Raw genomic sequence first — 10,720 nt, forward strand, 5'->3', positions numbered from 1 at the left:
GCCACGCCAAAACTGGGACGTCTGTCTTTACATGCACATGAATGTAATATGGAGTTGTCTTGCCCTTTGCAGCAACTCTTCTGGGAAGGCTTTCCACAAGGTTTAGGAGTGTGTTTATGGGATTTTTTGACCATTCGTCTAGAAGCGCATTGTGAGGTCAGGCACTGATGTCGGATGAGAAGGCCTGGCTCGCAGTCTCCTCTCTAATTCATCCTAAAGGTGTTCTATGGGGTTGAGGTCAGGACTCTGTGCAGGCCAGTCAAGTTCCTCCACACCAAACTCACTCATCCATGTCTTTATGGACCTTGCTTTGGTCACTGGTGTGCAGTCATGTTGGAACAGGAAGGGGTCATCCCCAAAATGTTCCCACAAAGCATGAAACTTACAAAATCCAAAATGTGAAATTTGATCATACTTTATTTGATTTCTATATTTTATTTACTTCTTTATTTCAGTTTCTTTGTCACACTTGCTAAATTTATGTTCTTGTTATTCTTGTACTTCTCGTTGTTTCATTATAAACCGGTGTGTTGAAGGTGCTGCTCTGCAACTTTGTGCTACTTCCTGGACTGGTCATGTGCAAGCGATCGAGCAAGAGCACATTGGGAAAGTTGTTGTGAAAGTTGGGAGCATGAAATTGTCCAAAATGTCTTGGAAGCATTAAGAGTTCCTTTCGCTGGAACTAAGGGGCCGGGCCAAACCCCTGAAAAACAACACCTGAACTCAATGATTTGGAGGGGTGTCCCAATACTTTTGGCAATACATTGCAAATACACAACACCATTCAGGATCACCGTGTCTGAAATCATGCTGTCTGTTTCTGAATAGAAAGCACTGTAAAGCAGATCACAACAAGCTGTGCTCACCATTATGCAGCTCCTTACTTCAAATCACTCGAAACCTGTGCTGTCTCTTTGTGTAACTGGTATGATAATTGCACACCCTGTTATTACCTTGTTTACTTCTAGTTGGCTCCTCCAAAGGCATTTCAAAAAACAAATGCTGTAATAGCTTATCCGCCTTGTTCTAAGATGGTTCAGGTGATGCGGTCCACCTGGCACCAACATCCTTTCCATAGATAAAGTGAAATTTTTCCCCCATTCTGATGTTATATGATATAGACATTAACTGAAGTGCTGGACCTTAATCTATAGGATCTTGTGAATCTCGTGCTACTGAAACATGATCGGCTGATTAGATAACTTTATAGATGTACAGGTGTTTCTAATAAAGTGGAGTGAGAATGTATATATCACACTATATAGACCTACTGTATAGTTCAAGCTGCAGGAGCGCTTGTTTTAATACATTTATGAATGGAGTGCGCCCTCTGGCGGACATTTAGATTAAACGTGAGATATGAGAAGCATAAATAAAATAAATTGAACGAAGTAATCCTAGCTGAAATCACATCATTTAAACATGAGTTTAAATTATAATACATTTATTTAAAGAAAAATATTTAATCCAATCCTGTTAATTCTAGATGACAAATAATATTTTGAAACAATTGGGTACAGATTTGAAATAAAACAGTATATTTTATTTATTTATTTTTTTTTAATGTAAATTATTCCCAAAATCATGTACACGAATAATACACGAATAATAATTAAAAATAAATAAATAAATAAATAAATAAATAATAAATAAATAAAAAGAAAGAAAGAAAGAATTTACACTGTAGCGTCAAAGTGCTTCCGCTTTGAAAGGTTGCGAGTCATTCCAAAATGGCGGCTCCCATGGAGTTGTATTGTTGGAAAGGCGACTATGGCTTACCCTCGGTCGATGTGGATTGTTTAACTGTTCTGGTAAGAAGGATTAAAACATATATCCGTTGTCTGGATTGTGCAGAATTTTTAAAAGATCTTATTAGAATTTATTTTGATGTGTATTTCGCCTGTGAGCACAAAGTGACCTGGGCTACTATCAAGAATGACACTATAATGAGATGTCTCAATTTTTAATCATAAACCACTGGTTATTGAAGCTCCCTGTACAGAAAAATAAGCACTGGGCTAAATCTGTACAGTTTATTTCCATTAAGCAACCTTGATTCGAGAGTCAGATCCCTATAACTGCATTACACATGCCTAGTGACTGTAATAAACACTCCGTCTGGGATCTAAACAGGAATACAGCTCCTTACTTATACACACATGTTCACTACATCAGGTATTAAATCAAAACTCTGACCCCACCTGTAGTTGTTATATGTGTACTGAAGCAGATTCAGGTTACTGTGTGCTTTATAAGTCAGTGCTGTAGTGAAGATCAAGTTCAAGTGAAAAGCAAGACTAAAATTATTCTGAGTTATAATCGGTATATACGCTTAAATGCAAAGGCTTCACTTCATCTAGCTTTGTTCCTGCACTGCATTTATAACTGATATGTTCTGAAGAAGAAGGGATTGATTGTTGTGCCTGGGAACAAAATGACCGCACTTAAAAACTACATTTAACACACAAACAGTTGGTGGATGAGTGAGTGGATGGAAGGATAGATGGATGGATAGATGAGACAGTGATGGATGAATGGTTGGTTGGGTGGAAAGCTGTACGAATGATTTGGTGGGTGAATGAAAAAGTGGTTTGATGGATGGATGAGTAAATGGATAGTTTGATGGATGGTTCAGTGTATGGATGAGTGGGTGGTTGCGTGGATAGATGTGTGAATGATTTGATGCGTGGATGAGAAAGTGGTTTGTTGGATGAATGCATAGGTGGATGGATGGATGGATGAGTAGTTTGATGAATAGGTGGCTGGATAGTGTGATGGAAAGTTTAATGTATGGATGAGTGGGTGGTTGGGTGGATATGTGTATGAATGATTTGATGGATGGATGAGTGAGTGAGTGGTTTGGTGGATGAGTGAGTGGATGGATGGATGAATGGATAGATGTATGAGTGATTTGGTGGGTTAATAAGTGAGTGGTTTGATGGGTGGATGGATGAGTGAGTGGTTTGATGGATAGGTGGATGGATAGTGTAATGGATGAATGTGTGGATAAGTGGGTGGTTGGTGGATATGTGTATGAATGATTTGATGGATGGATGAGTGAGTGGTATAATATATGAATGAATGGATGATTGAGGGGTTGGATGGATGGATGGATGGATGGATGAATGAATCAATGGGTGGTTATATGGGTAGATGAGTGAGGGTTTTGATGAGTGGTTGGATAGATGGATGAGTGAGTGTTTAAATGGATGGATGGATGAATGAATGGATGGGTGATTGGATGGGTGGATGAGTGAAGGGTTGGATGGATGAATAGAAGGTGGATGAGTAAGAGGTTGGATGGATGGATAAATGAATTAATGGATGTGTGGATGAGTGAGTAGTTTGATGTATGAATGAATAAATGGATGAATGAATTCCTTGAACCATTTCAGTTCCTACCCCTGAACACTGCAGTATCATGTTTAGACATCACCTGCTCTGTGTCTGATGGACAGTGTGTGTGACCTGTAAAAGCTCTAACCCTCGCTCTCGAGCTCTGTTCTTCTTGAGGAACCGTTCTCCAGCTTGTTCTCCTCCTGAATATTTCCCAGCTGACTGTGAGCTTGGCTCTCTGTAATCCCCACTCTTTAGAACTTACCTTAGCATAACTGCGTGTAATGTGGTCGAGCTTCAGTAGAAAACGTCTCTACTCCTCCTTTAACATTGAAAACTTTTCCTTGTTGCCATGGTTACTGTGAAAACAGGCTTAAGCGTGCTGCTGATAATTACACTGTAAAACAAAAGGAGCTTCTTTACCTGCAGCTTTACACCGATTATAACGTCAGAGTGAAAGGATTAGACGTTTATTCATATTCGTCATAATGACGGGGTTTCTCTCATCTCTCACTGCAGGAAAATATGCTATAATAACTGTCCAAACCTCTATCTTTTCTTTCTTCAGTCTTTCCTCCTCGTCTGCCTTTAATTACTTTCTTCTTTTGTTCCTTCTGTTCTTCCACCTTACTCTTTCCTTGTTCTTGTATCATTCATCTTTCACTTCGCCCATTTTTTCTTTCATCCCACTTTCTGTGTTCTTTCCCCACACTTTCCCCCACGAACCCTGTAACACCCCCTCGAACCCTGTAACACCCCCTCGAACCCTGTAACACCCCCTCGAACCCTGCAACACCCCCCCGAACCCTGCAACACCCCCCCGAACCCTGCAACACCCCCCCGAACCCTGCAACACCCCCCCGAACCCTGCAACACCCCCCCGAACCCTGCAACACCCCCCCGAACCCTGCAACACCCCCCCGAACCCTGCAACACCCCCCCGAACCCTGCAACATCCCCTGATCCATGTCACCCCTGTAACCCTCTATTCCCCTGAACCCTCCACCCCTAAGCTCTATAGCCCTGCTGAACCCCCTTGAGTATTGTCTGTTTGCTTTATCTGGCTTTTTCCTATGTTTTCTTTTTTCTGTCTATTTATTCTTAATTCTTTTGCCTGATTTTGTTTTTTTTCTGCATTTATTTTCTCAGTTTTGTAGTTTGTGTAGCTCTTTGTTTTGTTTTGGTCATGTGTATCCTGTCTGAATGTATTCCTGATATAAATAACAACCATAAGGACTGCATTTCACCACCGCCCCAGACATTAATGTACTTTTCCACCTTTAGTTCGAACCCCGAATTAGTTAGTACAGAGTGCTGACTTCCTGCACGGCTAAACTTCCAGTCGCGTCTGAGATTCAGGACTGGCTCCAGAAAATAGACGTCTGGTTTCCGTCTGGTTTAGGGTCCTTGAACCAAAAGTCAAATGAAAATCTTTTTCTTCGGTCGCAGCGCTGAGCCTGCACCGTTCTAACAAAACACGGGACAGGCTTCGGTTACTTAAACCACAAAATAAGACACTGCTGTGGATTTGTGTACGATTTTTCCAGCAAATTCAGCACAGTGTGTGGAGACTGTGTACTGAATTCTAGCATCTATGGAGAATTTACTTTGCCACGAAAATTCAACTAGAACTATTGGATTAAATTAGATTAAATGAATTAAGTTAGAACTATTGCTGAGCAAGATAATGACCTTCTAATAAATTGGCTACTGTATAAGAACGATCTCGACATAAATCCATACGCAGAGCATGGAGCAAATTAAATATGTATTTAAATAAATATTCCTTTTATTCCACATTGGTTCTCAAGTTTTAAGAGAATGACGTCATGCTTTAACATTTCACAGGTCCATTGACCCTGTTGTCTATTGCGTGAGAGCAGCTAGGTATAAACTGTCACCGACTTGCTTATTTTATCTTTCTTTCTCTTAAAGCTAATAAGAAAAACTACTGCTTATTTTACAGAGAATCCAGAAAACTCAAGCTTCTCCTTCCTGAATATTTTCCCATATAAACGTACAGATGACTAGGTTTTGGGCCGTTTATGAAAATAGCTGACGTGAGAACGCTAACTAGACATGAATATGGGTTCGAGATGGAGTGTAAGTTCAGATATATTCATACGTTTATGTGGAATCTGCTCTGACGTCACTCACGTGAGGGGCGTGTCAACGCCGGCTTTCTGCGCTGAGGAATAACGCTTGAAGTTATTTAGCTTACTGTGTGAAATATGGCTCTGCTGCCGTGCTGTAAACCTGTAGGAAAACACAATATGGGAGATTTACTGCAATTTCAACGGCTTTCCTCAGTGTGGAAAAGAGAAAGCCTCAAACCACAGCGGAGTCGAGTGAGGAGGAGCAGGCTCTCGGGTTCATCCTCTTCATCGCACTTCAGCGTCAATGCGAGCTTTCACACTGCATGACTGCACAGTAGGAAGAATCGCAGACAGCTCTGTCTGGTCCGCAAACTGCGTTTCACAACTGAACGTACGCCAGAAATAATAACGCAAGATCACACGTGATGTCAGAGTTCTCGCACGACACTGGGAATGGAACCCCGCAAAGAAGTTCTTGATCCAAATGGTCAGTGCGGGGAACAAGGATTGTGCGTTCTGCAGAATTGAACAAATGAATCATTTTGCAATGTGCTGCTGCTGATGCGGCCGGTCAAGCAAATATTTCTGTTTGAAGCTTATTTATTCTGATAGAACTATATTTAAGAGGTTTTTTGCTGATAAAAACCTATAAACTCTATTAAACTATAATATTGTGCTCCATCTGAAGCCATGCTTACTGATATCGTGGTCTATAACTCCTCCCCGAACTGACCGCTGCCCTGTATCTCGCTCTCTCATTGGCTGTAGGTCATCTCCGAGGTATGTTTCAGTCAGAGCTCCTTTCACACTGTATGACTTTAAGTGCCAGATATTTAGCATGGGAAATATTTCACGGAAGTCTGCGACTCATGGGCGACTCGGTCAGATTGAGTTTATGGTCATTCACACTGCGTCATTCATACTTACCCGTGGGATGTGGTAGATGAGTGGTGAAGGTGTTGGACTACTGATCAGAAGGTTATGAGTTCAAATCCCAGATCCAGCAAGCTGCCACTGCGCAAGGCCTTTAACCCTCAATTGCTCAGTTGTATAAAATGAGCTAAACTGCAGGTCGCTTTGGATAATAGCGTCTGCCAAATGCCAGAGATGATGATGTAACCATGCCGTTTTCTTGCTTTAAGCATTAAACTAGCCACTTTCTCGTGTTCTTTCATACTCACTGTTGTTTTGTGTCGTTTTCTTCTCCAGGCTTATGCCAAGTTTGCAGGCGCTCCACTCAAAGTTCACAAGATTACCAACCCATGGAGAAGCCCAACAGGTGGGGGAAATTCTTCATCAATTCTTCCCCTGTATTTCATGTCCGTTTGTTTCCTCATCCACTTCCTTTAACGACTACAACCTAGCTACTTTATACCAATATATGAAAAGCGCCCTCGTTCCCTCCCAACCCCCTCCCCCCTACCCATTCCTCCATTTAGACACTTCATGTTGTGGAAAGTTCACCGTGTCAGAGGTCGCTGGTCACCTGATGGTCTTTAGTCGAAGTGGGTTAAAGCTTTAAGTGTGTTCACGTGTAAAGAATGCGCTAACGGAGGTGTAATATACGAGCCGACGGAGGGAACGTGTCCTGCATGCTCAATCACTTACGGGTCCAGGGATCAGGGGTCGAAAGGGTCAAACATTTCCTGTTTCTTTTAACACATGTCCAAAATTTATCTTGTGCTCCCGGGCTCGGAAGCAGCTAACGATTAGTGAGATGTTTTTTTCCCTGAAGCCTCTAGAGATTTAAAGCAAAAGAAGTGCAGATTTTTGTCAAATGGTCACGGTCTATCTGGAATTTTTGGCTTGTTTTGATATTTCTATTTATTGTTTTTCTCCCCCCCCCAGGTACGCTGCCTGCACTGAGGACCAAAGAAGAAGGCAGTTTATCACAGCCGAGTAAAATCATCATCCAGCTCAGGAAGCAGGTGAGTGACCTTTTACTGACCCCCTGACCCTGTTTCTGAACGTTTTAACAGCACATACACACAGGTGGACCGCTCCACTTGAACTCGAATTCTCTTTAACTTCTGTTGAAAGTGAGCTACAGACTATTATATATTTAACACTGACACACAGCATCTGTGCTGTTATAGGAAAATAATCAACCCCAGAGAGGAAGCTAGTGTTGGGATTAGTGCTGGAATATTTGGAGTAAAGCCTGCTGTCTGTCTGCTTTGTTTCAGAAATATAATGCAGATTACGATCTCTCGGCTAAAGAGGGCGCGGACACGCTCGCCTTCGTCTCCTTGCTGGAGGAGAAGCTGCTGCCTGCGCTGGTGAGATAATCTCTGACGCTTCACTCTAACTCCAGCTTTATAACCATGCAGTTACCCCTTATTTTATCTCTGCAAGTCTCCAGGCTCTGTGCTGTGAAGTCATCAGTATTTGTTCCTACTACACCGTGTGTGTGTGTGTGTGTGTGTGTGTGTGCTCACCACATATCAAGTGTCCGTAGTCCCCCGAGCGATCGTCTGCTCCTGTGTTTAACTGGTAATGACAGGAACAGCTCGACTTTCCAGCTCACATCAAAGTGCCGTAAACTGAGTTATGAGTGGAAACTACGTGTGTGTGTGTGTGTGTGTGTGTGTGTGTGTGAGAGAGAGTGTGAGAGTGTGAGAGTGTGAGAGTGTGAGAGTGTGAGAGTGTGAGAGTGTGTGTGAGTGTGAGAGTGTGTGTGAGTGTGAGAGTGTGTGTGAGTGTGTGAGTGTGTGAGTGAGTGTGCGTGTGCGAGTGAGTGTGTGTGTGTGAGAGAGTGAGACAAAAGTCTGTCTCTCTGTGTCTCTCTCTCGCTCTCTGTTTCTCTCTCTCTCTGTGTTTCTCTCTGTGTCTCTCTCACTCCCTCTGTCCTCACTCTCTCTCTTTTTCACTCTCTCTCTCTCTCTCTCTCTCTCTCTGTCCTCACTCTCTCTCTTTCTCTCTCTCTCTCTCTGTTTCTCTCTGTGTCTCTCTGTATCTCTCTTACTCTCGCTCTGTCCTCACTCTCTCTCTTTTTCACACTTTCTCTGTCCTCACTCTCTCTTTCACTCTTTCTCTGTCCTCACTCTCTTTTTCACTCTCTCTCTGTCCTCACACACTCTCTCTCTCTCTCTCTCTCTCTCTCTGTCCTCACTCTCTCTCTCTCTCTCTCTCTCTCTCTCTCTCTCTCTCACTCTCTCTCTCTCTCTCTCTCTCTCTGTTTCTCTCTGTGTCTCTCTTACACTCTCTCTCTGTCCTCACTCTCTCTCTTTTTCGCTCTTTCTCTTTCCTCTCTCTCTCTCACTCTCTCTCTCTCTGTGCAGATTTACACACAGTGGGTCGACGCTAAAAACTACGTGGACGTGACGCGGCGCTGGTACGCTGAGAACACGTCCTTCCCACTGAACTTCCTGCTGCCCGGCCGCATGCATTCGAGACAGATGGAGAGGCTGAGACTGATCAGAGGAGACGCCGTCCTGGAGCCCGAGGAGCAGCTGGAGAAAGAGGTGAGAGGATGATAATGATGATGATGATTACTGTTATTATTATTAGACCTAATTATTCACTTGAACTATTGACTTTTTTATACATAATACAGGAAATATATATTATAAGTTTGAATTATAATAATAAAATGTTTTTTTCTTCTCATAATCAGCTTTATCAGGATGCGCTGGAGTGCATGACTCTCCTCTCGCAGAGACTCGGCTCACACAAGTTCTTCTTCGGCGACTCGTAAGTTTTCATTTGCTGTGTGTGAGAGAGAGAGAGAGAGAGAGAGAGAGAGAGAGAATAAGAAAGAGTGTGTGTGTGTGTGTGTTCTGTTCCGTGTTGTGATCAGTGTGTTGTTCTTCTCTGCAGCCCGTCCTCACTGGATGCCTACGTGTTCGGTCACCTGGTTCCTCTGCTGAAGATTAAACTCCCCAACGCTAAACTCCAGCAGCACCTGAACTCCCTGGAGAACCTGACGCAGTTCTGCTCCAACATCCTGCTGCTTTATTTTCCCTCAGACAGCCGAGGTTCGCACCGTTTCCTTCTCCACCATGTTACCCCACAGCGCTGCTGAATTCTTCGATCTGATTGGTCAGACAGTCCTGTAACAGTCAATTCTGACCACAAATCAAATCCCATTAACATTAACACACTCGTTCTGATATGTTATCGTTGCTATAGTAACAACTTGGGCAGCAGACACGCCATGTAAGCTGTTAACTTGGTCTCTGCTTCATCAGACCTCCTGCGGTTGATTATTTTCCTCTAAGCGCACCACACTCTTACTCATTATCCAAGCTATGAGATAAACAACTAGGAAAGATTCTTTTCATATCCGTGTTTTTCTTTTCTTTTTCCTTCCCAGAAGCTCAGAGCAGAAAAGCTCCCGTTCACACCGACGGCGGCGGCGACTTCAATAACGAGCCGCACAAACGCCGTAACCAGATCCTGTCAGTGCTGTTCGCCGTGGCGGCCATGTTGGGTTACGCCGTCCTCAGCGGCATCGTCACCATCCAGAGCTCGCGATCGGAGCTGGGCGAGCCTCAACGTGAAGACAGAGACGAGCATGATGATGAAGAAGAAGAAGAGTGACTTTAAAAGAAAAACTATAAGAAAACTGAATATTCTGAACGAATCTGGATTCCCGAGCGCCGCTATTAAAGTATTTCTGAGCTTGTTTCCTCAGCAAGACTCACACTGGTGCTCCTGTTGGTGCGTTTTTGTTCTGTTTTGTAAAATCAGTTATAAAATCTGTTCGAGAGCGAGATCTTCCTGTCCGATCTCTCAATCGGATCTGTCTGATCTAACGCTTCTTCTTTTTTTTTTTGGAGCAAATCTCCATATATTTTTCAGCTCTCATTAAAGCGGATGGATGTTTTTTTCATGATCTGATTAATTGATTTGTTCGTGTCTGATTAAATGTTCTGTATCAAAAGTTTTTCCCATCTTCCGAATTAGCGAGTTTCTTGCTAGCACCACATTCACTAGCTGGAGTTCTTGCTAACTAGCTAGCAGAATAAAGTTCCGACTGCTGTCCAGACGTCTTCGCCTTCTCTTTGTTCTGGATTTAAATACACTTCTCTTCTCACATCTTCTTCTAATCTAGAGCTTCGGTGAAGGAACATTTCGTTTTTTTTCACGTTCATTAGATTTCCTTTTGTGGAATTTTAATTTTTCTTGCTGTTCCTTTGAAATGGGCGGAGCTATATTTGTTGCAGGCGATACCAGTGGTCTCAAAGCACCAATCAGAATGAAGCATCGACTGAAGCGATAGGTTTCCTGCTTTTCTGGACCTGAGCGTGAGCTGAAATTTGACAGTTTTGTTTAGTTTTTGTGAC

General features: G+C 42.8%; 1 protein-coding gene across 1 annotated transcript; it reads left to right on the forward strand.

Annotated features, from left to right (window-relative positions):
* The first annotated feature begins 1,671 nt into the window (after positions 1-1,671).
* Positions 1,672-10,418, forward strand: mtx1b (metaxin 1b). Its single transcript, XM_058404404.1, has 8 exons — positions 1,672-1,811; positions 6,642-6,711; positions 7,281-7,360; positions 7,619-7,711; positions 8,714-8,896; positions 9,049-9,125; positions 9,252-9,409; positions 9,748-10,418. The coding sequence occupies exons 1-8, from the start codon at positions 1,731-1,733 to the stop codon at positions 9,972-9,974; spliced, it is 969 nt and encodes a 322-aa protein (XP_058260387.1). The 5' UTR covers positions 1,672-1,730; the 3' UTR covers positions 9,975-10,418.
* Positions 10,419-10,720: the final 302 nt, after the last annotated feature.

This window comes from Hemibagrus wyckioides, linkage group LG12 (assembly GCF_019097595.1).
Source record: "Hemibagrus wyckioides isolate EC202008001 linkage group LG12, SWU_Hwy_1.0, whole genome shotgun sequence".
Classification (NCBI taxonomy): domain Eukaryota; kingdom Metazoa; phylum Chordata; class Actinopteri; order Siluriformes; family Bagridae; genus Hemibagrus; species Hemibagrus wyckioides.